The following is a 27976-nucleotide window of genomic DNA, read 5'->3' as shown; positions in this document are numbered from 1 at the left end:
AGCTCTTTCCATATCCGAAACGGACTAGGCTGGAGCATACAAGTATCACAGGTATGCCTTCCTGCGTCCGACATTGATCTATGTAACCAGGACACTGTTGTCTGAAAATCACCTTCTCCCCGGCCAGGGATCCCGCCGGACTTCGGAGAGTACTTTGAATCAATTTCGAAATTTAACGCACGCCAGCGATGGACCCTTCAATCATGAAACTCCTCGAAGAAGACGAGGTTCTCGCTACCCACCTGCGGCGAATATTTTCATTTCATTTCATTTGTACCAAGCGCATGCTCTTTTTGTTTTGTTGCTTGCTCTGTTTTAATTTGGGAAATTACAGTGTTTTTGAGGAGGGGATGATAGAAATTTGATGTTTCCGCAGGATGAAACAATGCATTCGGGGGCGGATGTGGAGGCGTTCACAGCTGCCCTAAATAGACATATCGAAGGAGTAGATACTTCCACATCTCAGCCTGCAGATTCCGGCGGCGGTAATTACCCTCGTTTTAGCTTCACTTACATTTCCTGGTGAATTACAGTAATTGATCCAAAACGATCTGTTCAGAAATATGCATTTTAAAAAAAAAATTAATAAAAGTATGATTATCTTCTGCAATAGGTACTTTAATCTTTCCATTCTAGTGCTTTGTGATATTTTGGCTCAAAATTTTACTGCGAATTCCCCCTTTTAGCTTGGACATATATTTTTCTTAATTCTTAGCATGATCACATTTTAGTGGAACTGCACATTTTCTTGTTCCTTTTTTTCGATTTTGCTAGTATTTTCCCATATTGTGTGAAGGAATTTCCGGCTTTCCTGTAATTTCCAATGTATATGAAAGTAACCAAGTACTACAGTGTTATCTCAAGGGAACAGTCACACCTCAAATCAGTTTGTTGACTGGCAAACCACCAGTCATGGTGAAAATACCATGCCTCAGAGTCTTCAGGATTCCAAGGACAATCTGCAGAAATCATATAATAATTCATCGGAAATGGAGCTAAAGCGGCAGGGTCAAGACACGGACAATCAACAACAAATTGATTTGTCGCAGGAGATGAATTCCCTCCCTCTACAGCATCTATCCTCCAAAGATGGACAGCCATCGCAGCCTGAACAACCCATGCTTCGACCAATGGACGTGCAGAGCTCTGATAAGAACTCTGTCCCTACACAGGAGCATAATAGAACACAAAACCCAGAACCTCAACATCTCAACTTGCATGGTATTAGTACTCAACAATCCATGTCCACAGCTATGACTGGTCAACAGTCGATGTCTGTTGGGACGAGTAGTCAGCAACCTGTCACAACAGGGATGATCAATCAAACAGATATGGCCTCAGCGACTGGCAGCCAATCTACGGGTAATGCACTTAAGCAAGGGAAACAAGTGCCATTTGCCATGTTATTCCCTCACATACAGCCCCAACTTGATAAAGACAGAGCCATGCAACTACAAACTCTGTACCATAAACTTAGGGTGGGTCACATAAACTGATTATTTCTCAACTGTCTTGCTGGTAGTGTTACTTGTATTTGGAAGATCCTAACTTTGGTTATATATTTTCAGAAAAATGAAATTACAAAGGAAGGCTTTGTTAAGCATATGAGAAGTCTTATAGGTGACCAAATGCTTAAGATGGCTGTATATAAATTTCAGTCTCAGGTGAGTAATTAAGCAACAAAGTTTCCGTTGTTATTATATCAATGTACTGCTCAATTTATAATTCTAAACTGAACTCAGGCTGCTAGGAATTCACAATCTGGACCTAATCAGTTTCCACCACAGTCTCAGGCTTCAACACCGCAACATCTGCAACCACCATCAAATGGTTCCATCCTATTCTTTAAACTTCACTCACTTCTATTTCTCATGAGAAACTTTCAACTGGCTTACTTTCTTAAATTTCACTTCTTCTTTGCAATGCAAATATCAATAGATTCAAGCAACATGGCAATCGATAGTAGTACTCAAAAATTGCATGAGGTGGAACACCAGGCAGATTTACATGGAGTGCCAGGAAACCAAGTGTCTTCTTCTAGTTTGAGTGCAATAAAACAAGAAAGGGAGCATCCACCATTTCCTCCTCTTCAGGGACTTAATAACCATCAACAAAAGCATCTGCACTTCTCGCAGGCATCTATTCCCCCATATGCGAATATGGGGAACAACTATCACCCTTATTCTGCAACAAATACTTCATCAATGTCAACACCTCTTAAACCACAACCACAGGATACACATATGAGGCCAATTTCAGCTCATCAGAGTATAGGTGCAACTCAATTAGGATCTGGAACTCAGACTATGAATATGATCAATACACCTAAATTTGATCAGAGGCAGAATTCTTATGCTGAACCAAGGAGAACTATTACTCACATGCCAAGTAGTTCAATTGCACAACAGGGTTCAGTTCACTGGCAATCATCAAGCAATAAGGAGCGAAGAAGTATACTTCCGCCACCCATGATGAATGTAAAAGCAGAACCAACAGATCAGTTACATGATCAGCAGCATAAGTCTCAGTTATCTTCTCCTTCCTTCACTCCTGTACAAAATGAACCTGGAGCTTCTACATTAGGACCTTCAAATGATGAAAGCTTTGAAATGCCATCCACTTCAATGGGCTTCTTACCAGCTGGACATCGGGTAGCTCAAAATTTACCCTCAAATCCCATGCCAACTCAAGTTGACACTAGTAATTCGGTAGTTTCCCTTACACTTTTATTGCTATGGTGAAAAACCATGTCCAAATTCAACTCTATATGAGGCTTCTCTTTATTATTATTATTATTATTATTATTATTATTATTATTATTAACTTACAAATAAATTTTGTATATATACAATTTTCTTTGTATGCATGCTATGTTTTCTACTTTAGTAAATTCAAACAAACTATATTTACCACTTGGCATAATCATTGTGTTGTTATGATTGAGGTTGCACTGAGAAATCAAAAAGAAGTAAGATAGATGGTCACTATACATCACAGTTGCAAAAATGAAGCTTGTGTCTAAGTTGTGGCATGAATCTAGAAATACAAAATTTCACATTTCTGTATAAGATGGAAGTTAAACCACAAAATTGGTGCATTGTCTTTCCTAAAGAGTTAAGGATGGCAATAAATGATTTCCTACTAGAAGTCTACACTTATCACATTTTTGCTTTGTTCTCTGCATCCTAGGTTTGCCTGTGTTTTTTGTATTTTATTCTTTGTTTCATTACCTGTCTTATTATTATAACCTTCAAGTATCTCTTACTTCACTTATCTATCAGATACTTCCTACTTTCTTTTTTGTCTTCGAGCTTGTCTAATCTCTTCCATTTATCAGCTGAATTCCAGCACACTTGCAGTAACGTCTCCCAGTGGGGTTGGAAATAATGTCAAAACTCCCTCGAAAAAGCCTTCAGTTGGCCAAAAGAAGCCACTGGATACACTTGGATCTTCACCTCCACCATCAGGGTAAAAAGCTTTCCTGCTTTTATTGCAGCTTTAGAGTGACTATTATGTACCGATATTATGTATCCTTTTTGTTTATTGTGGAACATTTACAGCAAAAAGCAAAAGGTATCTGGGGCCTTAGCAGATCAAAGTATTGAACAACTCAATGATGTCACTGCTGTTAGTGGAGTTAATCTCAGAGTAAGAACTTCCCTTTTCGACATCTTGGAACAACTGATCTCCTGGTTTCCAGGTGTAGTGAATTAGGTTTTACTTGTAGTTACAAACTCAGTATTGTGGTATAATGTGTAAAACAGGAAGAAGAGGAACAGCTATTTTCTGGTCCCAAGGAAGAAAGTCGAGTTTCTGAAGCTTCACGACGAGTTGTGCAAGAAGAAGAGGAGAAGCTAATTTTGCAGAAAATTCCACTTCAGAAGAAATTGACTGAAATAAGTTAAATATTTATATTTTATGTCCCTGAATGCTTCTGATACAAAACTCAACTGTGAAAGATCCAGCAATTCATGAAACAGATGGATTAAATTCTAAAACCTTCTTTTTTGTTTTTGTTTCTGATAGTGGGAAAATGTGGACTAAAGAATATGAGCAATGATGTAGAGCGGTGCTTATCATTGGTGGGGATCTTATTTTCTTTGTTTTCATAACTTAGTTGTAGATGTTTTTCATGCTACTAATTGGTCAACTTTCAGTGTGTTGAGGAAAGGATGTGTGCATTGATAAGTACTCTCATCAGACTGTCAAAACAGGTTGGTAATGCCTGTTTCTGTGTGTGTGTGTGTGTGTGTGTGTATGTATGTTGGGAACTATATTCATCTGTTTCCTACAAAAGAAATTATATAATGACACGTGTCTAAATGGGACTAAAATGCATGTTGTAGCGTGCTGACTTTGAGAAGACAAGACATAGAACAATTGTTACCTCTGATGTTCGCCAACAAATCATGGCAATGAACCGAAAGGCTCGGGAAGAATGGGAAAGGAAGCAATCTGAAGCAGAAAAAGTCCAAAAGACAAATGAAGTGAGTTTCCCTTGCATTTAGTAATACTAATATTTCTCTTGCTTTATAAGAGAATTTGTTCAGGGAATAATAAATTATAAATGTAATTACTGTCTCTGCAGCCAGATGGCGATGCTGCAGCTGATGGTGATAAGGATAAGGATGACAGTCAGGCAAAATCAGTGAAGGTATGAAGAATTATTTAATTCAAAATACTAGTCATGGATGTACATTAGAACATGACTGTTTCTTTCCCCCCTTTTCAATATTTGCAGGTAAACAAGGAAGAGGATGACAAGATGCGCACAACAGCTGCAAATGTTGCTGCTCGAGCTGCTGTTGGTGGAGATGACATGTTGTCAAAATGGCAGTTAATGGCAGAACAGGCTAAGCAGAAACGTGATGCGGCATCGAGCTCACATCCTGGTAAAGATATGCCCCAGAGGGCATCGTCATCCTCCAGTAGAAATACAAGGGACAACCAAGAAGCTGAAAAAAGGAGTTCATCAGCTGCCAGTATCACACCAGGTATGTTCGGATTTGATTTTGGCATTGGACTACATTGAGTTTTGGAACCATCTTGTACCAATAATGATTTAATGTACTATGGATGAGTAAGTAGGCGACTAATTATGAGGATTTACTGTGAAATATTTCTTTGCTTTCATTTAAACCCACATTTAGGTTCCAGACCTTCATAGCAGATCTTATTCAACAAGCACACGAGTATTAGACTGAGTTGTAGAAATGGACTGTTATATGCTCCCGTCATGGGCAAGAAAACACAAGGAAAAAAGAACAAAGAATAGTAGTTGGCAAAGGAAAAGAAGAAAACACTGGGTTTGCTTGAGACCCAAAACTCCCTTAGACCCTTTTTTGGGATTGAACTTCTGTTTTCTCTTTATTCTAAATAACACTCCCTTTTATAGGGCTGATTACAAAGATTCCTAAACTAAGAATGATTAATTATTTGGTAGTTTCTAAATAATTAATCTACCTAAACTAATTCGAAGACTAAGAGTAATGAGTTAAAATAAGACTTCTTAAATAATCATGCCCCCAGCATGTATCATTCACTTCTCCATGCCTTAGAATCTGATAAGATAAGACTTTTATGCTTATTATTCCTTCTAAAAGAATTTATTACTCTGAATATTTGTTTCTGTAGGTGATGATAGGAATGTTGGGAGAAATCAACTTGTGTCCCAAGCTAGAGTTGGTTGCAGTATTACTATCAAAGACGTAATAGCTGTCCTTGAAAGGGAGCCACAAACATCCAAGTCTACATTAGTTTATCGTTTGTATGAGAGAATTTGTTCCGATGGTTTGGCTGAATAGTTCCGGTGCCGTGTTTATGGAGTTCTTGTGCACCGTTAAGTGGCGAACAAATACATTTTCACGTTTTCCCCTCTTTGTTCCTTTTTCGTTTCTACCTATAGCATCTTGTTATTAGTTGATTATTATAGTCAGTTTGTTGAATAGAAGCTGTAAAAGGTGTACACTCATATTGCTTATATTTTTCAGCACTGTATCACAAATTCACAAGAAAGCTCTGTAGTGCCTTCTTTTTTATGCATGCTATGCTTTCCAGTTTCCAATATGTTGCTTTCTTATTCACATTCAACAGCACCTTCTTTTTTTTTTTTTTTCTTCACTTAACATTTATTGTGATTTTATCACCTTTTAATTTAATTTTAGTTTTAATTCTTACAAATATACTCCGTAATATATATGGACATTTCTGAAGGCCTTTATTTTGGTAAAACTCTTCATCTTTATAATCTTATTAGTTTATTGGAACTCTGATAACATATGTATATATTGAGTTGAAATGAAGAATAATAAAAGGATTTTTGATGGTTATTTCTCTCTCTTCTTCATTCATGCAGGGTTCCGCTGAACAACAATAATATTTGCACATTTGGTCTTTTAGTATGATTTTTATTAAATTGATGTTAATTTTTAAGATGCGGCTCAAATGTGTATGTAATCATTAAAATTGAAAACAGTAATGTGCCATTGTGTCAGGTTTTCCGTGACTGTGTGCTAAGACCCATGGAATAAATGACTCAATTGGTTAGCTTGCCAAATGGGAAAAAAAAGGTCAATAACGTTAAAGGTGTTCTGCTTTAGATGTTAAGATCTGGTTGAGTCGGGTATACTGACCCGATTAAGTTTGGGGAGCCCGTCGTTAGTTTTTAACTTGACTATGAAGGGGATTGATGTGATTCGAAAAGCACAATTGGTCAGGGTCATTCCCGTGATGAATTTATGGCAGGGTGAAACCAGTTTGACACGTATGAGGGTAAGACTAGTCCGCGCGATATGAGGGGTCCCAAAAAGCTACATAGGCGTTGTGTGTTGCGCTAGACTCTATGCTCATGACAATACATGTTTTGATTTTATTTGATAAAGACAAAAAAATTATGTCTCATTTTTGTTAGATAAATAAAAGTGTGACATGTCAATGTGGAAGTCGATTAAAAAATAGAATAAAAAATTAAAGTAGGTGTGAAAGTATTATTTGCTTTAATTAATTATCTAAATATACTACCCTCAAATTATGATTAGCACACTTCACAACTCGACAACTTAAGACAATTAGTAAGCAAATTGTTAATGTAACTTTAAACAGGATTCAACTTTTACGTTATAAATGTGACTCAAGTAGAATTTATATTAGTCACATAATGGTTTACATGTATTTAAAAAATAAATAAAAAAAAGGGGGGGGGGGGGGGGGGGGGGAGGGGGCTCATGTAGCCCAATACATATAACTATATAAGTAGAAAATGTCATTAGCTGTGGAACCGTGTCCACCTTGCAAGGTGGACACGGTTCTATGTTTATAATTACTGAACTATATGTTCATAATTATAAAGTTATATATTCATAATTTTTGAACTTCATATTCATAATTATTAAACTCTATATTCACAATTACAGAACTCTATGTTCATAATTATAAAGATATGTATTTATAATTTTTGAACTTCATATTCACAATTATTGAATCTCTATATTCATAATTACAGAATTATATGTTCATAATTATGTTCACAACTCTATGTTCATAATCATAGAACTATACATTCATAATTTTTGAACTATATATTCATAATTTTTGCAAGGTGAACACGGTTCCACGGCATAATTTGCCTTAGCTGTGCGCTTAGAAGCAGGCCCAAGAAAGATGCAAACGTTATAAACGATCGTTTTGGGAATAACATAACAGGCGTGGGAACGTGGGGTGGAGAGGGACAACATATAAAAAGGCTGGCTGGCTGGCTGGCGGGCGAGAGAGGAACTATAGCTTCAGATCCTTCGCCTCATCGGCGAGCAATCGGGTATGTCTCAAGCACGAGTCTACGCTGACGTCAACGTTCACCGTCCTAAGGATTATTGGGACTATGAAGCTCTTACCGTTCAATGGGGGTAAACACTGTTCTATTTACTCTTTACCTCCATAAACCCTAATTTCTCCCCCCGATTATGTTTTATTCCTTTTTCTACCTAATTGATCCTGAATGTTGCGTGTTTTTATTTGTAACATCGTTTTTCTGGTTTATAATGGATTGAGAACTTTTTAGTTTAGCTTTTGGTAGGTTCGTGTAGTTCCTACTTAGGCAAAATAAGAACAAGTGTGCTTTATGAGTAGTTATTCCTTAATTAGGTTTGAATTCTTATTAATTTGGTGATGTAAAATTAAACAAGTTAATCCTATTAGGTTATCTAGAAAACCGTGAAGGCTCATACATGGCAATTCGCTGATAATAAACTTTCCTGCCTTTGATGTTTGCAAGTTTGGATGAACTTTGAGCTGCAGTATTTTGATGTGTTCTGTTTTATCTGTATTCAGTGATCAGGATGACTATGAAGTTGTTCGGAAAGTGGGAAGAGGAAAATACAGTGAGGTCTTTGAAGGAGTAAATATCACCAACAATGAGAAGTGCATCATCAAAATACTTAAACCCGTGAAAAAGAAGAAGGTGTACTCTATGTTAGCTTTCCAATTTCAAATTATGAATACACTTTTTCCTCTCAATTGCCTCTCTATAGAGTTGTAGTATATACTATATACCTCAACAAAGGTTTTTTCCATGTGCCAAATTGTGGTTATATACCTATATCTCAAGTCAACTGTATCTAATGACAAATTTATTATTATTATTTTTTTAATGTCATTGCATAATTGAAACCTACCCAATGTGATCCTTTATCTGTTTGCTTAATCTACTCATATTGGTGGTATCTGTAGCCCTTTCTCTAACTGTATCTTGTTGTACCGAATCATTCTGTTACTTCTCTCTCCAAAAACTTCAAGCTTAAGCTTTTTCATTGATGCAGATAAAAAGGGAAATAAAAATACTTCAGAATCTTTGTGGAGGCCCAAATATTGTAAAACTCTATGATATTGTCAGAGACCAGCACTCAAAAACTCCCAGTTTGATTTTTGAATATGTGAACAGTACAGATTTCAAAGTCTTGTATCCGACACTGACTGATTATGACATCCGCTACTACATTTATGAGCTTCTCAAGGTTTCCTTTCCATATTCTGTCATAGAGAGAGCTTATTTTACATCGTTTCTTCTTTTTGCTCACCTCTGTAACTCTGTTATGGGCTTGCTGTGAGAGGGATTGGATGATTCTGTTCTTGGTAGTCCTATAGAATAATGGCAAATTCATTGATGAAGGCCTTCATAAATGCAGGCACTGGATTATTGCCATTCACAAGGAATAATGCACAGAGATGTTAAACCTCACAATGTCATGATTGATCATGAATTAAGAAAACTTCGTTTGATTGATTGGGGTCTTGCTGAGTTTTATCATCCTGGTAAAGAATACAATGTCAGAGTAGCCTCAAGGTAAGCTTCCCTTTCATTTATAGTTACATACTTTTTGTGACTTGTGAGTACTTATTGGATTTATACTAGTATGTGCGTGATGATGAAAATTTTTATTCTATTTGGTGTTATTATTTTTCTTTTCTTTTTGCCTAACTCAGGTACTTTAAGGGGCCTGAACTACTCGTGGATTTGCAAGACTATGATTATTCCTTGGACATGTGGAGTCTTGGCTGCATGTTCGCAGGAATGGTATGAGATTTGGTGTATAGAAACTCTCTTTTTAATGTGTCCAATGCAGCATTTAATTTAATGTTCCTTAACCTGCAGATCTTTAGGAAAGAGCCATTCTTCTATGGCCATGACAACCATGATCAACTTGTTAAAATTGCAAAGGTATTAAGTTGTTGACTTTCCATTTGGTATTACCATTTGAATTAATTGCATGGCATATTGATCATTGCAGCTCAGAGAAGGCGAGGATGATACCCCCACCTTCCTACTAAATTTATTGCTTATTCTGTACATATCTATACTTAATTGGCTGTTTAGTATCACAGACTAGATAACCCAACAATATTTGTCTGCTATTATTTTCTCTGCTTTCTCACCTGATGATAAATATTTTTTTTGGTGGTGCGGGTGATTTAATGCATTTATTTTGAAATTCCTAATAACTATTGGTAGAATTTGGATTTGGATTTATAATATTTTTTTCATTGCAAGCCCAAGTTTGCTTATCTGAAATGACCATCATATATGACAGAGGCTAGTCATGGCTGTCCAAATGCATTATTCGACACTGTGAGTCCTTGGGGGAACATGTGTTTCCTATAAATGTGCCTATAAAGTGTACTTGTAAAATTTTCAGGTTCTTGGCACAGACGAGTTAAATGCATATCTCAACAAATATCATCTGGAGCTTGATCCTCAACTTGATGCTCTGGTTGGAAGGTACTCAGATCCTAACTTGTCATCTTTTGGAATCGCCTATTATTGATACAGTATGTTTTGGGTTTAATTTGGCAATTTGAAGCATAGCTTCATTCAAAGTACTCTCTTTAAGGATAAAAACTGTTGTAACTGGTCCAACCAAAATTAAGTTGTAAAATGAATTCCCAAATCCCAGCATAACCCGTATTGAATTTTGAATTTTTCTCCCACAGGCACAGCAGGAAACCTTGGTCCCGATTTATTAATTCAGACAACCAGCATTTAGTTTCTCCAGAGGTTTGAAAATTTGTTCCTATCCATAAAATTTTACTTCTCATAAATAACTTGTCTTTATAATGTGTTTGTTTCTAATTTGAATTTCACGTATCATGTGCAGGCAATTGATTTCCTTGATAAGCTCCTTCGTTATGATCATCAAGACAGACTTACAGCTAAAGAAGCTATGGTAATTTTTTATGGCTTAATTTCCCCTTTCTTGTTTTCTTTTTTAATCATTCTGTGACAACCAATCTTTGAAATTAACAAAGTGGATGGTAATGAATTAAAGTTTAATCTATTGTGCTTTCTATGGCCTTGTGAGAGGGTGTCCAATCGTTTCCTTTTCTGTTTTAGGCACATCCATACTTCTTCCAAGTGAGGGCAGCTGAAAACAGCAGGGTGCGTACACAGTAGCGATGGCCCCCTCTATATACATCATGATTATTTGTAATGGAGTTGCAAAGCGCGTGTGTACATTGCTGTCAAAATGTCTTGATCACACACTTGGAACGACTTTTATGTAGTGATGAAAGTGCATGGCTCATTTATTTCCCCCACTTGAGCAGATTGATGAAGCTAACTTTAATTTTTACGTTAGCATTCTTCAACTCCCATATCCATTTGTGGGCTGTATATTCTATCGTAAATGTTGTGAACTGTGAATGTCATGTCAGCTCGCATGGCCTTTTCAGTACTACTACACATAAAATAGCTTGTTGGCATCTCATCAGTGTACTTGTTTGGGAATGCCTTGTTTACATTCAAGCTGCATGCCATTTGTTTCAGTGTGTAACATCGTACTTTGCTATGGAATTATGTCGTGAATCTGGTCTATTATATAGTTGATGATGATGATGATATCTGCTTGTTTGTTCTTCTCCTTCCTGTTTATTATCTCCTCCATTTTCCGGTGGCAATATTGCGGGTAAATGCATGAATTAATCCCCTCCCCAGTCGCCCGCATATCAAAGCCTCCCGCCATACAGAAATGGTAGAGGGGAAAAGAAATGAGAAGAAAATAAGGAAAGCATACATTAGCAATTGAAAGTGTGTCTGTGTATTTTCATGTCTAACGTTCCAGAAAGGTCTAAAGCATTATAGTTTCGACGTGGGCGAATCATAGTTGTTTCAATTGGCACCAAAGGAAACCCTCTCAGATAGTGCTCATTATAGCATAGTTTCCTGCAAATCTGAACCAAACTTGCCATTTGTACGTTTCAATGTTTCGGTAGGTAATGGGGCGGCTCCTCAGTCCTCAGGGAGTCAACAAGTGATCAATGCCTCCTTCCATTTCACCTAACATTACCTAAGATTTTGTTTTTATATATTAAAAAAAAAAAAAAAAAACTTCTAAAAATGTCATGAATACACATCTAATATCTTATTTCTCAACGTTCAAAAAATTCTATCAAATTCTCTCCTTTTCCAACTGTATATCTCTGTAAATGGTACCATGGAATAATTAAAGGCACCTATCTGGACTCCACTATTTATGTATTCAATTACTGGTATTAATTGTGTTTGAAAATTAAAGTGGTTTTCTGTTCTCCCATATTCACCTAACCTTACCTGGAGGGAGCCTCCTAAAGTACATCTAATTCAGCAAGGGGATTAGTCACTGTGTCCGACGAAAGAAACCTTGGGTATACCCAAAAAATATTCACCTAACCTTATTCCATTTCCCTTTTGCCTTATAAATACCCTTCCAACTCTCATACATATAATTCAATCCCATACTTGCATTACCATCTTCTTCAATCTTTAGTACTATATATAATTTCCGCTTGTTTAATCAATACATATATAAATATAGCCACTTCAATTCATGTTTGGAAAAATGAAGGTAGTTTTTGCAGCATTGATTCTTGCCACCCTTGTTCTTACTTCATCTTTCATCAACCCCACCCACGCTGATTCAGGTAATCCATCACCTTAATTTTCACTTTGATTCCTTAATCATATCAAATATCTATCAGTGCAAACAATCTTTTACTTGAGACAGAACATATTATTTAATTGTTATTAATTATACTTTCATAATTTGTTTGGAAAAATTTAGATTTTTGCGATTCCAAGTGCAAGGTGAGGTGCTCAAAGGCAGGGATGATGGACAGATGCTTGAAGTACTGTGGACTATGCTGTGAGGAATGCAACTGCGTGCCTTCAGGGACCTATGGAAACAAGGACGAGTGCCCTTGTTACAGGGACAAAAAGAACTCTAAGGGCAACCCCAAGTGCCCTTAATTCACCCTTAAACCATCTTAGCCCTGCCCGTCAATTCATCCACGCCGCCTCATAAAAAAGCATAACATCGTACCAGAACGAAATACAATATATCATCATAAGTATTTATATTGTGATTACAAAGGATATGCTGTTGTAATAACATGGCAGGGCTGAAATTATTAATATATATTTTGTTTACATATACGTATGTTTGATCAAACCACAGCGAATATATATGATTAGTATAGAGAACGTACGACAAGTGTAGAACCACTTGATCCATGAAAAAGGTTCCAACCAGGCACAGCTAAGCAGCTAGCTATCAGAAGCAGAATATATAAATTAAAGTTTATTCTGAATCAATGACAAATTTCTGTTTCTGAATCATTTGTTGCATGTCACGTCGATCGAGAATAAAGTTTAAAGTACATTGGAGGAAGGCATTTTTTGGAATCAACCATTAGCAAATAGAAAAATATTATGACATGGTAACATAATTAATTTATTACTCCTCATCCAAAAAAAAAAAAAAATAATTTATTAATCAATTTTGGTTTATTTGATTATTATTAATTGTTACTTGATTAAACAAACAATATCAGTATTTAATTACTCAATCTTTTTTGTAATAGTTTATTATTCTAAAATACTAAAATTCAAAAGACTGTAATTTTTTTGATCAATTTTTTTAGCAAATCATTTTGCATGTAATCATCTATCAACTAACAGTTAATTTATCAAATATTTTTCTATAATTATCAACTACTCAAACTTACTAACACAATCAGCTAACAATTATTTACCAAACACTCCCTATATGTAGGCTCATTCTCTGCTCTCAACTTTTACTCCACACTTAAAATTTTGATGTAGATACTTTTACCAGGATTCATATGAAGAAAATAACCTATCCAAACACGACACATGAAATAAATTTGAGAGTCATATAATAGAAGCCTTGGCAATATATAGATATAGGTTTGCAACTTCATCTCCTAGGTTAATGTCCCAAAACATTATTAATACAAGAAGATGACAAATGAAATGGCCCTAGGCTTATTCATATCTGGGAAAGAGTGGTCACCATCTCAGGACGGGGAGAACATTTAGCAATGAGAGGTGTAAGTTTAACAGCAATGAACCCACTGCTATCAGTCTTGTCAATCGTCTCCTTGCTAGGGTTTTCCCAGTCAAAGCATTGCAGCAGTAACCCTAACGCCAATTCAACCACCCGATACGCCAGATTTTCCCCCGGGCAGCTCCTTCTCCCTGATCCAAACGCCAAGAATTTGAACGCCTGATCTTTGCTGTTTTTAAACCTTTCGAATCTCTCTGGGATGAAGGTTTCAGGATCCTCCCATACCTTGGGGTCACGCTGAATCCCCCACGCGTTCACTAACACAATGGTTCCTTTTGGCACGCGGTACCCTCCCACGCTGCACTCCTCCCCGGAGAAGTGTGGCACCAGGAGCGGCGCCGCCGGCTGCAACCGTAATGTCTCGTTGATGATGCACCGGATGTATGGAAGCTTGCCCATGTCGGATTCCTCTACCAGCCGGCTGTGTCCAACTTGTAGGTCGAGTTCGGCTCTCGCCTTCTTCATGATTCTCGGATTCTCCAAAAGGTACGAGAAGGCCCACTCCAGTGTTGTCGCTGAGGTTTCAGATCCTGCCTGAAGTAGGACCTGCAAGTGGAAGAAACCATGCATGTTTGGCGGGACAATCCAAAAAAATTTCAAATCACACATAAGTCTTGTTTGATAAATGGCAGTTAACTGATTAGGTTAGAGGGTATAACTAACTGATAAACTGTTTGTTGTAATTAATAAAAAGTTAATTGAAATTGTTGTTTTGAATAATTATTTTGAATTTTAACAATTTAGAGTTACAAAAAATTGATTAATTAAACACTTATATTAATTTTTTAACCAAATCAAATAGTTAATAGTGATCAAATAAACTAAAATTGACTGATAACTAATTATTTTTCCAAACAAGCCGGCCTATATGTTAAAATGACCTATATATTGTTTTCTTGAATTGAACCGATCATCTACTAGCTATGGTAGTTTACTTTTGTCCACTAGAATCACAAGTATTGAATCCTTTCCTGACTAAGGTCACATACAATCAAGATTGAAAAAATTGCAAGGTGCCCTCTAGACGCTTGGGAACTGCTTAGAACACTAGTAGGTGCCTAAAGCACCTAGGTCCGCCTAACGCCTAGGCGCGATTTTTGCAACACTGACTAAGATAGAGGTGTATCCAATGCTTTGGACATCCAAAAATTAAACGAATGTAGTTGTTATGGCATAGCATGAAACAGATGATGAGATTTAGTGGGGTATTTGTATGCTTACATACAAGAGGCTGATGATGTTGTCATCTGAATAGTAATCAGCGTCAGTTTCCTTTTGCAGATCCATTAAAATTTCCAATATGGTCTTTTTCTTTCCTCCATCCTCCCCACCACCATTGCTCTTCACTTTCTGACGATGTTGCTCTAATAAATTACGCATGAATTGAGTCCTCCTAACCTTCATTTTCTCCATCTTCTTCACAATACCTTTGTATCCAACCCACTTCAGAACTGGGAAGTAATCCAGAACGCCGCTCTGAATCACCAGCTTTGTGGTTTCATCTCCAATTTCTTTGTAATGCTTGGCTTCAACCGCGTTCTCTACTTTCTCCCCATAAAACGATTTCCCAGTAATCATTCGGGTGATGATGTTGAACGTGTAATCATAAACCGCAGATTTCACTTCCACCATGTTGTCTGAAGTATTCTGGGACGATCTGAAGAGTCTGCGGATGAGAGACTCGGCTTCATCCACTCGAATCTCGGATAACAACTGGATCCTGTGGGCCGACAGAACTTCCATGGTGGAAAGCTTGCGGAGATTTCTCCAGTGTTCGCCATAGGAGGACCAAGCAAGGCTGGTGTACTCATACCCAAAGATCTTCCCGCCAAGAAACTTGGGCCGGTTCGCAAGAACAACATCGTTCTTGGTGAAACATTCCTCGGCCGCCGAAGGAGATGATACGAGGAGGACAGGGCGAGAGCCGAATTTGAGCAAGAGGACAGGGCCGTACCTGTTTGAGATTTTGTTCAAAGCTCGGTGGAAAGGTTGGGAGAGGAGATAGAAATGGCCGATGATGGGCAAGGCGGGGAAAGGGCTGGGCGGATGGTTTCGGAGCTTGTGGAAGAAATGGTAAGTGATGATATAAAAAGCTAAGAACAAAAATGGTGCGCAGAGGATTTGCAGGGCATCCATGGCGGATCTTCTCTCTAATAACTTCTAAAGAATGGAAAAATTATTGCAGGCGTCTGAATAAATTAAAGCACCGGCCTTAGCTTTTGTCTCTATATGTTTGACTTGTATCTGCCCTGTTTGTTTTTGTGTAGCAGAAAAAAAGTTGCAATTTTTCTTCTGCTGAACGGCAGGGAAGAAGAATTGATGGTGTTATATTATAAGCGTGATTTTCGATTGTGAATTGAAAGAGTGTAGGATTCACTGGCTTTTGAGGGGTTTCCGCTATCGATCCGACACGTTTCCTCTTCCACCGTGTTTTTCGCCACTGTTTTTTGTTTCGTTTCCCAAAGGGCTGACAACAATTGATGGGTCAGGGGTATTCAGGTGATCGGACTCAGCGCTTAGTCTCGGGACTACACCATTTAGCATTGGAGTCATGGACCCTGGAAGAAGGTTGAAAATTGGGGTGGGTGGAATCATATTCACAGTTACAAATTCTAATAAAGTAATTTTCGTTTCTTAATTAATTTTTTAATTGGTGGAGCCTTGGTTAAGGGGTTTTAATGCCTTAATTATGACAGAATTAGCATATGTATAAGTACCTCTGATTCTCTGAACAAGGGTTGTCAATGGGGAATTCTAAGCACTTTTGCAATCTTTTTTCATTTTCAAATTGTAATCTCATAAAATTTGCAATTATTCATCTTCATTTATATAATTCTCTCTTCTTTTAATAGTGGTCCCATTTCATATCAATTTATTAAAAAGATTATTTTTATTAATAAAGTAATAATTATAATTATTTTTTTTAATAATAATCATAAAAAAATAAAAAAGTACCTGGAAACTAGGTTTGCAATTCTGACAGGTTCATTGCAAATTTTGCAATCAAACCATTATTAGGTGGCATTCAAAAAATATTTAAAAAAAAAAAAAAAAAAAAAAAAAAAGCAAATCCCAAGTCATCTTGCAATCTCTCAATCGCAAGGATGCAGATGGCCTAAATCACATAAACACTCTCAGAGTCTAATATTACTTGCAGTGTTTATTTTCACATAATATGAGGGGTTGCGTTAGTGCGTAGATATGACCACGGTTCAGTTCGAACCGAATTATGTACTGTTACAAACAAATCGAAACTCATAGAATTCCGGTTTAGAGTTACGAAATTCTGAAACCGAAACTGTCGATTACGATTTTAAAACTGAAAAAAATAGGTATGTGGAATCGAACAGGCACGGTCCAAATAAGGTTCTGGTTTCAATTCCGGCTATCTTGGAATCAACAGTTCTGATTTGGAATCGGACCCAAATTGAACCGTGTGCTAGTCTTAGTGTGCCCTCAAAACCAACAGCAGTATTATACAAATTATAATTTTGAGTGGCGAGATAAACATTTTAGTCACTATCTAAAAATGAACTAGATAACCATAATTTGTATGCAGTGCAGGTAAGAGAGGTTAGCCAAATCTGATTCCTGGATTAATCGCTTCTGTCCGGTCCAATCATCGATAGATTTCCTTTTGCGCTGCCTTCAAGATTTGTGGGTGGTTTATTTAACACAAGTACGTGATAGTCCCCACTCCATAGTCCCGGCTGAGGTTTCTGTTCCTGCTCCAGTGCTCCTAACATAACCTATATATGCATTGAATTGAATGAAACAGTAAGACTATTGAAATTAATTAGTAATTAAAACATTAATAAAGAGATTACAGATCCTTGTGGGCATTGGCATTTGGTCTTGTTTAGTGTCTATTGAGTTACTTAGTCACTGTGATTTATATCATCTCAAATGCTCAAGGTGCGGGGCCCTTCGAATTTGGGATTCAACCTTTTGAGAAAAGAAAATATATGACAATTGCTGGAATATATATAATCTAGAAAGAGTTAATACCCAAAATTGTCATCGACTATAGTGGTTTTTCTCATTTTCGTCCTAAACGACTTTGGTGACCTAATATCGTTTCAGACTTTTGTGTTTCGCTCAATTTAGTCTCAAACTTTTGTATTTTTGCTCAATTTAGTCCTTCATTTGTTATTCTGTCCATTTGGTGTTAAATAAATAGACAATTTAGTAATTTTAATATTGGCATCTCTTTACTCATAGACATGTGAACTGCAAAATCTTTTTTTTTTTTACAAATTACTCCCAGAATTACTCCTAAAACTACGAATATAAAATTTGATTTGCAGGTCCGGGAGTAATTCTGGGTGTAATTCGTACAAGAAAGAGGAATTTCGCACTTCACAAGTTGAAAGTAAAAAGAGATCAATATTGACATTACTGAATTGTCCAGTTATTTAACATCAATTTGACGGAATAACAAATGGAGGACTAAATTGAGCGAAACACAAAAGTCTGGGACGATATTAGGTCACCAAAGTCGTTTAGGACGAAATTGAGAAAAACCACTATAATCGATGATGATTTTGGGTATTAACTCAATCTAGAAATTTATATATATTTTTAAAAAATCAAATTAACCATTAGATTGTTTAAGTTACTAAATTTTCAACAAGCTTTCTTAAATGGACAAATATAATGCAATTAAGTCCTATCATTACTCATATTATTGTTGATGAAAACTTTTTAAAATCTAATATTTTTTACAAAAGGAAATTAACTTAATTACTTAATAAGTAATAGTATGACCTAATAACAATATTTTACTAATTTAAGTAGGCTTATTAAAGCTTTTTTTTTTTTTTTTGTTCTTTTCAGACCTAATCACAATATCCATTGAAATTAGATTGACATTTAACTCTTTTTTTGGGGGCTTGATTGTGAGGAACTGAAAGAAATTTTCTATTAGTCAACGTTTATTCAAATTGAGTATACCTTATTCATGACTTTAGTTTGCGTATTAGGAATGTAATTTCCATCTAGAAGAGAGAACGGTCAAAGGACTAGAATCCTAAAATATATATTTATATTGATGATTTTTAATGAGATCATCTTTTGAGACTTAACATGTATACACAAATCTACTATATCTACTATACTAATAAGAGCCCAAGAGAGTTAGGCCTATAATGGGTAGAAAAAATGGCGGTCAAATTTTTTAATCAAATGAATGGCTCAGATTGATCAGATTTTAATTTTTCCTTAAGATTTCCTAATTTATCCCTAATGAATATGATTTTCCGTTAACTTTTCCGTTAAATATTATCTTTTCCATTAATTTCTGTTAGTTCACCGTTAACTTATTGATTTCATTAAGAAAGGTCTTAGGTTCGAATCTCATCCCAATCAAAGTTGGCATAATTAGTACTCTATTTTACTCTTATTAAATTACATAGTAATTTAATAGCTACAACAAAAAATAATACATATGCATTTCTTTAATTTAGAATTATGTGTCTACAATCTCTTTATTCAAAAAAAATTTATTCATTATCAATAAATTAAATAAGAGAAATAATTTCATTAGTTATATTGTATTTATTTTTTTCCAATATAAAAATTCTTTACATTCAAATTCATCAATTGATTATATTTGCTACATTGTCCCTACAATGTCTTAATTAAAAAAAGTTATTCATTATCAATAAATTAATTAAGAGAAATAATTTTATTAGTTATATTGTCTTTATATTTCTCCAATGTAAAAATTATTTACATTCAAATTCATCAATTGATTATATTCACTACATTGTCTATTATCTTTTTTTGTGCACTATTTTTTTAATTAAACATCAAAGTTATAATACAAAATAATGCTATATGTTTATTTACCAAGTATTTTATTAATACCATGAAAAAATTAAAAAAAATATATAATTAATAAAGTCAATCATATGAACTACTTGAGGGATTTGTTGACAAAGAGAGTATTCAAATCACACAACAAATTTAAGTGAGAACTACCTCGCAATGTCCTTGTTAGGCAATCAGCAGTTAGTTCTTCAATATTAGTATATATTTAATATTTTATGCCCTAATTTTTATTTGCTCTCCATTATGTCCCGTATTTGGTTTCAACCATACCTATACAATTATTTTATTGACAATTATAATCAATCTTGACTATATTATCTTGCATTTGTAAACTTAGAATTGCCTATTTAAATACGCAAATTTAACATTCAATTATCTATGCATGAACAATTCCAATATAATCTTGCCTTGATATACTTTAAAATACTTATTAAAAAAAAACATTGGGCATTATCCCAATCGCGCAATGCGCGTAAAAAACTAGTACTATACTAATAAGAGCCCAAGAGAGTTAGGCCTATAATGGGTAGAAAAAATGGTGGTCACAGATTTTAATCAAATAAATGGCTCAGATTGATTAAAAGATTGATCAGCTTTAAATTTTACACTAAAATTTCCTAAAATACCCACACACCGTTACTAATTCCGTTAAAATTTTAAGAATTGCCGTTAGTTCACCGTTAACTTACTCATTGATTTCAATAAAAAAAAAAAAAAAAAAAAAAAAAAAAAGGTCTTAGGTTCGAACCTCATCCTAATCAAAGTTGGCATAATTAGTACTCTATTTTACTCTTATTAAATTATATAAATAATAATTTAGTAGTTACAACAAAAAATAATACATATGCATTTTTTTAATTTAGAATTATGTGTCCACAATATCTTTATTCAAAAAAAAAATTATTCATTATCAATAAACTAAATAAGATAAATAATTTTATTAGTTATATTGTCTTTATTTTTCTTCAATATAAAAATTCTTTATATTCAAATTTATTAATTGATTATATTCAAATCACGCAACAAATTGAAGTGAGAACTACCTCGCAATGTCCTGGTTTGACAATCAGCAGTTAGCGGATTTATACTAGCGGATTTGACCAGCGAATTTATTTAATTATTAACATTTGGTAGAAAAAATAACCGCCAAATTATTAAATCAAATGGATGGTTCATATTGTTCAGGTTTTAATTTTGTTCTTTTAAGATTTTCTAATTTATCCTTAATTATATGATTATCACCGTTAGTCTAATTCTAATATTAAAGTCTAATATAGAATTATAACTACACCATTAATCTAATTCTAATATTAAAGTCTTAATAGAACTTAACCACAAATCCTAATGTCGGAATCTCCTCAAACAATATTAGTATATATTTAATATTTTATGCCCTAATTTTTATTTGTTCTCTCTTATGTCCCGTATTTGGTTTCAACCATACCTATACAATTATTTTATTGACAATTATAATCAATATTGACTATATTATCTTGCATTTGTAAACTTAGAATTACATATTTAACCCGCACGGACTTAGCTCAATGGTTTAGTGGTAAAAAGATATTTGAAATTATTAGATGTTTAGATTAAAATATAAAATGACCTAAGGGTATACATATAATAATAATAATAATAATAATAATAATAATAATAATAATAATAATAATAATAATAATAATAATAATAATAATAATAATAATATTTTTAAAAAATATAAAAATATAATTAAGTCAATCATATTAACTACTTGGGGATTTATTGACAAAAAGAGTATTCAAATCACACAACAAAATAAAGTAAGAAACTATCCCGCAATGTTCTTGTTTGGCAATCAGCAGTTAGCTCTTCAATATTAGTATATATTTAATATTTTATACCTTAATTTTTATTTGCTGTCTCTAGCTTATGTCCCGTATTTGGTTTTAACCATACTTATGCAATTATTTTATTGACAATTATAATCAATCTTAACTATATTATCTTCAATTTGTAAACTTAGAATTGCATATTTAAATACGCAAATTTAACATTTAATTATCTATGCATGAACAATTTCAATATAATCTTGCCTTAATATACTTTAAAGTACTTATTTTTTAAAAAAGAAGCTTTGGGCATTATTCCAATCGCGCAATGCGTGTAAAAAACAAGTTACTATATAAATGTACACAAATAATTCCAGAGTAAATTGTGTAATTTGAAATTAGATTTTAGATTGTATAAATTGTAAATTAAAAAAATATTAAGTTCATGAAAATAATGTTATAAGCTTCTTTAAAAAAAATATTTTATAACAATTAGTCAATTGTTGTCATTTTAATGAAACTGATTTCTCTTTTTAAAAATTTTAGGATTATTTTTATGAATTTAGGTTTATGATATTGACGCTAAGTAAACATTTAGTTAAGTATAAAAATATTGTTTCATCTTATCCACATTTCACAAGTAATTCATAAATCATAATATAGAAGACAATTTTAACTAAATTGATCAGATACCAGGACTATGTGGTCTAATGGTACTCGGGTTGGACTTCCATTTGGAAGATTATTATGAGTTCAAGCCTTAGTGGAGGCGTTATTGGTTCTTTGTGTTTCAGTAGGTTGAGAAAAGATATGAACAGATAACAATTGCAAATTATTTTGTAAATCAAAAGCAATTGATAATTAATTTGATATAATACTATTAGTCAAACCACGCGAGTTTACCATCTCTTTCAACTATTCTTTAATTTATTTATTTATTTTATTTTTTTTTTGAAACACTCTTTCAACTATTCTTAATTGATTGATCATACCTTTAAAAGCAATGAAAATATTAATTGGATAGATTAAGACGACGGATGCTCCACCCATCTTAAAATGACAAAATAATTTAGCACTTTTTTTCTTAAAACATTATTTTGCCATTGTATAAAAATCTGAATACAAATTGTTAAACATGATGACGAAAGACTAAGCATATCCACACAATCCTCTAGTGGACTATCTTCAATAAGTGACTTATTTGATAATTAATTTTTCGAAAAAATGATTCAACATTTGATTGACCTTAATTTTCAAATAGCTAATATGTCTATATTAATAAGTCTCAATCAAGTTATGCATAACAATAACTTAAAAATGTTCGTCCAATTATTTGATGAAATTGATAGTTTTGGTTATTTTGATTTTAGTTTTTTATTTTATTTTCCTACGTTACCCTCTATTATATTATTTTCTTCTTTTAAATACCCATGCACTCTGTGTTTGTATAAACTCTAGTAGCAGAAAATCTTGTTAACTATTTATTATTATTCTTAACTTACCCATTAATTTTCATAAGGAATATTTTAGGTCCGAACCTCATTCCAATCAGTTTACATAATTGTTGAACATAATATGAATATGTTAGAGTGTACTAATAAAATATATTATAAAATGTAATTTAATTCTAAAATCGTTTTCTTGCATTTCTTTTAAAATAAAAATATATGTTAAGTTTTTTTTTTTGTTTAATTAATATTCTTTTGATTTGTTAGAACAATACTCAATTTTACTATATATATATATATATATATATATATATATATATATATATATGTGTGTGTGTGTGTGTGTGTGTGTGTGTGTGTGTGACCGAATGTCCAAGAAAGAATTGAGAATCAATCGCAGTCGTCCATGTGTCTAGATTTAACGGATCATATGTAATTTTTAAAAAGACGCGGTGACATTTTCATAAATAATTCAAACTTTGGTGCAAGTAACATGTGTTAAAATATCTCAATTTTGACTTATTTGACCACTATTAATTGTTTAATTTAGTTAAAATATCAATATAAATCTTTGGTTAATTAGCGTTTTGCAACTCCAAAAGGCTAAAATTCAAAAAGTAACTAAATCAACTTTTTCAATTAGTTTTTTTAGAAAATAAATATACTAAACAGCTATCAACTAACAATTAATATACCAGGGCCGGATTTTAGGCTGTGCAAGCTGGGCTACCGCACAGGGCCCCCAATTTTAGAGGGGCCCCAAATTTTAGATGTTCAATATTTAATTTTTACCTAGCTAGTTTAGAAATAAAAATTAAAAATTTTCAATTAAACTTAAAAGGTTTTATGAAGAGATGGTAAGAATGTGTATTTATTGTACTTTACCTTGGAGGTCAAAAGTCTGAAACAAATATGGCCCTATAATTTACCAAACACTTTTCTACCATCACTAATGTTATCAACTATGTATACCCTCTAATTAACACAAGCTATTATTTACTCTAACGAGATTCATGTGATGGTGATTGGTGCTACTTACTAACTAGGGGTTTTCCTCGAGATAATTTTTTTAAAAAAATTTAGTTAAATAATTTTAAAATAAAGAATCAATGAAGACATAATTATAGAGAGTGATCAAGTTTGACTTTTTCTTGACTTTTGTTATAATTTTAAATGTGAAGACGTCACGTCATAGCTTAGCTATTATCACTTCTACTCTTTCATTTTTACAATATTCTATACCATTGTTGTCAATTTGATCAATGTAATATTATTATTTTTCTCAGGAGGGGGGATTTCAGTCTTAGTCTCTGATTCTTCCCTGAGAGCATAGTTCAATTTTTGTCCACATTTTTATTGGTTGATTATTAACTACTCCGTATATTTTACAAGCACATACTTGATACTTCCCCCATAGGAAGAAAAAGAAACAGAGAAAAATAGACCATTGTTCAAAAGTAAAACAGAGTAATTAATTAGGTATATTAATATTAATACTAGAGCTCTTAGCAACAGACATGTTCGCCGCCATGTTTTTAGATCTTCTAGACTCCAGTCTGAGAAAGCAGATCGGCGACGAAAGGTCGCGTCTTGCAGTTGGCCGTCAACGGCAAAGCTTTGGGCATAGTTAATCCAATCCCTTCGGTCATATCCACCATTTCACTGCCAATTCTTTCCCAATCAAAGCATTGGATCAAAGATCCCAACGACAGCCCAACCATACGCAACGCCAGTCCTTCGCCGGGGCAGCTTCTCCTCCCAGATCCAAAAGGCATCATCTTGAACCCATCTCTTACTCCGGCAAACCCTTCAAATCTCTCCGGCTTGAACTTTTCCGGTTCATCCCAGTACTTGGGGTCTCTTTGGATAGAATACACGTTGATCATGAGCATTGTGCCGGCGGGGACACGGTAGCCGCCGACGGTGCACTCCTCTGAGGACTCGTGAGGGACTAACAGAGGGCCGGCAGGGAACATTCTCATTATTTCGTTCAATATGCAGTGCAGGTACGGCAGGTTACCCAAATCAGATTCCTGGATTAATCGCTTCTGTCCGGTCAAATCATCGATCTCCTTTTGCGCCGCCTTCAAGATTTCTGGGTGGTTTAGCAGAAGTGATAGCCCCCACTCCATTGTCCCCGCCGATGTCTCTGTTCCTGCTGCTAACATAACCTGTGCATTCAGTTATTTTTCAAGATTGTTGAGTTTGTCTTATATGAATTAAGAATATTCTTTGTTTGGAGTGAAGTTATATTGGAAAATAGGAATTTAAACATAAGATACTCCGATTGATCCTGTTATAACTCACCGACATGAGGCCTCTGATAATTTCATCCTGATAATATTCAGGTTCGTTTTCTTGGAGTTTCAGCAGCACTTGAACAAATGATTTCTTCTTCCCCTCCGTATCCTCCCCAGTACTGATGTTTTCTGCAATTTTTTTCCGGCAGTCTTCGATCAAGTCCTGCATGAAAGCGTCTCTACTCCGTTGCACCTTCACAAACCTCTTCTCCAAGCTCCGGAACACCTTCGTCAACGACGGCACGAAGTCTGCCACGTTGGTTACCCCACTGATGAGTAAAATCTCTGAAACGATCTCCCTGAACCGGTTTGCCTCTTTCAGATCCTCCACGTTCTCGCCGAAGTACCGTTTCCCGGCGATCATCCTCATCATGAGGTTCAACATCAGCTCGAAAAACACGCTCTTCATCTCAACCGGAGATCCTCCTGCTTTGGAGGATGAATCTATCTTTCTTATCATGTGCTTCACCTCGTCCGCGCGAATGTCGTGGAGCATCTGGAGGCGATGGGTGGACAGGATTTCGGTGGCGGAGATTCTGCGGAGGTTCCGCCAGTGGTCGCCGTAGGGGGTCCACGCTAGGGAAGTGTAGTTGCAGCCTATGTACTTTCCGGCCATCAGACGGGGCCGGTTTGCGAAAACGACGTCGTGCTTCGACAGACACTCCTCCGCCGCGGAAGGGGAGGAGACCAACAGGACTTTCCGGGAGCCGAAGTCGAGGAGGAGGACGGGGCCATAGCGGTTGGAGATATTGGTCAAGGATCGGTGGAGAGGTTTCTTAAAGAGGTAGAGATGACCGAGGAGTGGGAGAGTGAGGAACGGCGCCGGTGGGTGGTTCTTGAATTTCCGGTGAAAGTGTTTGGAGATTAGGTACAAGGGTAAGAAGAGGGCAAGATACAATAATGGATTAAGAATGTAATCCATGGATTCCAAGATTTTTGGTGGGAGTGATCAAATGTTGGGTTGAGAAAGTTTGGTAGAATGATAACGAAATTTATAGATATTTTTTTAATGAAAAATAATAGATGTATTTTATGGAGTTTTATTAGAGAACAAAATAAATAAATAAAAATTATAATTTATTATTTTATTAAGCAATCATACATTATTAGAAAAAAAATGTAAAATTACTGTTTTTGACATCCAAGACTTTTTTTTTTTTTTTTTTTTTTTTTTGAAAGCACATCCAAGACTTTAGTTGACGTGTTAGGAAATAGGAATATTATCCCAATCTAGAAGGCAAAAGTCACAGAACGGTCCCACAATAGAACAACAAATCAAAATAATAGAAAACACAAATTTAGGGGGAAGAAAACCAAAATTTTCATCTATTCTGAGGTAGGAAATTTCCACGAGCTTGGAAAACAAAGGATGTTTAGCTCTAAGGAATGAGTACCAAAGTGATTAATATTGTTTGGTTGATATATTTTTAGAATATTATTATGTGTTTCAAATATTATTTAATTGAAAAATTTATACTTAAATAAAAGAGTTAATACCTAAAATGGTCCATCGACTATGCTATAATTACCAATTTGGTCCTCAACTACCATTCTTAACCAATTAAGTTATCAACTATGTAACTTTTAATCAATTAAGTCCTCAACTATACAATTCTTACCCAATTTAGTCCTCAACTATACAATTCTTACCCAATTTAGTCCACTGTATTAATTTGACTGTTTGTTGATTGTCAAAAGTCGGGATAAAATTATAATTTTACAAGATTTCTCCTTCCTCTCCATTTAGCAGCGCCAAACCATGCAGCAATATACTCCGATCAGATTTCGATCGTCAAAAAATCGTTGGAAATCAAATTCATGGGCTATCCGATGCATAACCACTGCTTCAGTACTGACAGGTTTAGAACCCAACCGGAGCTTATTGCTACATGGTTTGGCGCTGCTAACTGAGGATGAAGGAGAAAACTTGTAAAATTACAACTTTATTTCCACTTTTGACAGTCAACAAACAGTCAAAATGACAAAGGACTAAATTGGGTAAAAATTGTATACTTGAGGACTTAATTGGGTAAGAATGATAGTCAAGGACCAAATTGGTAATTACGACATAGTCAAGGGACTATTTTGGGTATTAACTCTAAATAAAATAACAGGGCGTTTGGTTGGAGGGATTTTAAATTCCCTTCCCACTTAATTTCCACCTAATTCCAAAGACCATTAAATTCCGTAGTTTGGTTGGAGGGAATTGCAATTCCCCCATTTTCATGGAATTAAAATCCCATGTCCCCCCTTGGTATTTTAATTCCTGGGAAAAAAAGATAGTGATGAGTCAAAATTACCCCTTCATTTTTTAACCTAAAATTAATGTCTAACAACAATAATGGACATTTTTTACTTTATACTACTTATTCCTTTTCAATTCCCATGTATACCAAACATTGGAATTGAAATTCCCAGTAATTTTATTCCTGTCAACCAAACACTGGAATTTAAATTCCCACTTTATTCCCAATAATTCAACTCCCATTGAATTACAATTCCTTTCCCACATAATTCCCTCCCTCCAACCAAACGCCCTGTAAAAGTATTATCCCTTTTTATTCTTGTATTTCTTGTCATCCCCTTTGATTAATGTTTTTAGACTTTTGATTATTCACATTCCACTCTACTACCAAACATGCAAAATACTTTCATTAAAATCCATTATTAGTACCAAGTATTTGATACCTATTCCA

The 27976-nt window shown here is 34.7% G+C and overlaps 5 protein-coding genes and 1 long non-coding RNA gene across 6 annotated transcripts; 3 read left to right on the top strand and 3 right to left on the bottom strand.

Annotated features, from left to right (window-relative positions):
• Positions 1–34: 34 nt before the first annotated feature.
• Positions 35–6083, top strand: LOC109169865 (transcription initiation factor TFIID subunit 4b). Its single transcript, XM_019318752.1, has 15 exons — positions 35–227; positions 377–485; positions 853–1478; positions 1569–1664; positions 1743–1830; positions 1939–2708; positions 3338–3468; positions 3561–3648; positions 3765–3900; positions 4027–4082; positions 4158–4214; positions 4347–4487; positions 4589–4654; positions 4742–4994; positions 5635–6083. The coding sequence occupies exons 1-15, from the start codon at positions 189–191 to the stop codon at positions 5802–5804; spliced, it is 2826 nt and encodes a 941-aa protein (XP_019174297.1). The 5' UTR covers positions 35–188; the 3' UTR covers positions 5805–6083.
• On the bottom strand, positions 5001–27941 carry LOC109169878. The gene is made up of 3 exons (XR_002052294.1): positions 27930–27941; positions 24126–24130; positions 5001–5363 (listed from the first exon to the last, which is right to left on the bottom strand). It is a non-coding gene; the product is annotated as an uncharacterized LOC109169878 (long non-coding RNA).
• Positions 7649–11391, top strand: LOC109169873 (casein kinase II subunit alpha-2). Its single transcript, XM_019318765.1, has 10 exons — positions 7649–7901; positions 8326–8455; positions 8814–9008; positions 9180–9337; positions 9478–9568; positions 9647–9712; positions 10188–10270; positions 10483–10546; positions 10647–10715; positions 10883–11391. The coding sequence occupies exons 1-10, from the start codon at positions 7816–7818 to the stop codon at positions 10940–10942; spliced, it is 1002 nt and encodes a 333-aa protein (XP_019174310.1). The 5' UTR covers positions 7649–7815; the 3' UTR covers positions 10943–11391.
• Positions 12237–12831, top strand: LOC109169875 (peamaclein-like). Its single transcript, XM_019318767.1, has 2 exons — positions 12237–12447; positions 12588–12831. The coding sequence occupies exons 1-2, from the start codon at positions 12354–12356 to the stop codon at positions 12770–12772; spliced, it is 279 nt and encodes a 92-aa protein (XP_019174312.1). The 5' UTR covers positions 12237–12353; the 3' UTR covers positions 12773–12831.
• LOC109169869 (isoflavone 2'-hydroxylase-like) lies at positions 13702–16330 on the bottom strand. The gene is made up of 2 exons (XM_019318760.1): positions 15114–16330; positions 13702–14438 (listed from the first exon to the last, which is right to left on the bottom strand). Exons 1-2 carry the CDS (start codon positions 16026–16028, stop codon positions 13815–13817), a joined length of 1539 nt encoding a protein of 512 aa, XP_019174305.1. The 5' UTR covers positions 16029–16330; the 3' UTR covers positions 13702–13814.
• Positions 24240–26252, bottom strand: LOC109169867 (isoflavone 2'-hydroxylase-like). Its single transcript, XM_019318758.1, has 2 exons — positions 25288–26252; positions 24240–25151 (listed from the first exon to the last, which is right to left on the bottom strand). The coding sequence occupies exons 1-2, from the start codon at positions 26200–26202 to the stop codon at positions 24525–24527; spliced, it is 1542 nt and encodes a 513-aa protein (XP_019174303.1). The 5' UTR covers positions 26203–26252; the 3' UTR covers positions 24240–24524.
• Positions 27942–27976: the final 35 nt, after the last annotated feature.

This window comes from Ipomoea nil, unplaced genomic scaffold (genome assembly GCF_001879475.1).
Source record: "Ipomoea nil cultivar Tokyo-kokei standard unplaced genomic scaffold, Asagao_1.1 scaffold3321, whole genome shotgun sequence".
Lineage (NCBI taxonomy): Eukaryota > Viridiplantae > Streptophyta > Magnoliopsida > Solanales > Convolvulaceae > Ipomoea > Ipomoea nil.
This window is presented reverse-complemented; position numbering and strand designations above follow the sequence as displayed.

Excerpts from the sequence above, each read along its gene's own strand:
- LOC109169867 (XM_019318758.1), bottom strand. The coding sequence starts at position 26,202 with ATGGATTACATTCTTAATCCATTATTGTATCTTGCCCTCTTCTTACCC. Across the intron at positions 25,152-25,287 it reads TTATCAGAGGCCTCATGTCG|GTTATGTTAGCAGCAGGAAC; the intron begins GTGAGTTATAAC and ends CTGAATGCACAG.
- LOC109169873 (XM_019318765.1), top strand. The coding sequence starts at position 7,816 with ATGTCTCAAGCACGAGTCTACGCTGACGTCAACGTTCACCGTCCTAAG. Across the intron at positions 8,456-8,813 it reads AACCCGTGAAAAAGAAGAAG|ATAAAAAGGGAAATAAAAAT; the intron begins GTGTACTCTATG and ends TCATTGATGCAG. Across the intron at positions 10,271-10,482 it reads CTTGATGCTCTGGTTGGAAG|GCACAGCAGGAAACCTTGGT; the intron begins GTACTCAGATCC and ends TTTCTCCCACAG.
- LOC109169865 (XM_019318752.1), top strand. The coding sequence starts at position 189 with ATGGACCCTTCAATCATGAAACTCCTCGAAGAAGACGAG. Across the intron at positions 1,479-1,568 it reads CTCTGTACCATAAACTTAGG|AAAAATGAAATTACAAAGGA; the intron begins GTGGGTCACATA and ends ATATATTTTCAG. Across the intron at positions 4,655-4,741 it reads GTCAGGCAAAATCAGTGAAG|GTAAACAAGGAAGAGGATGA; the intron begins GTATGAAGAATT and ends CAATATTTGCAG.
- LOC109169875 (XM_019318767.1), top strand. The coding sequence starts at position 12,354 with ATGTTTGGAAAAATGAAGGTAGTTTTTGCAGCATTGATTCTTGCCACC. Across the intron at positions 12,448-12,587 it reads CCCCACCCACGCTGATTCAG|ATTTTTGCGATTCCAAGTGC; the intron begins GTAATCCATCAC and ends GGAAAAATTTAG.
- LOC109169869 (XM_019318760.1), bottom strand. The coding sequence starts at position 16,028 with ATGGATGCCCTGCAAATCCTCTGCGCACCATTTTTGTTCTTAGCTTTT. Across the intron at positions 14,439-15,113 it reads ACATCATCAGCCTCTTGTAT|GTCCTACTTCAGGCAGGATC; the intron begins GTAAGCATACAA and ends TTCCACTTGCAG.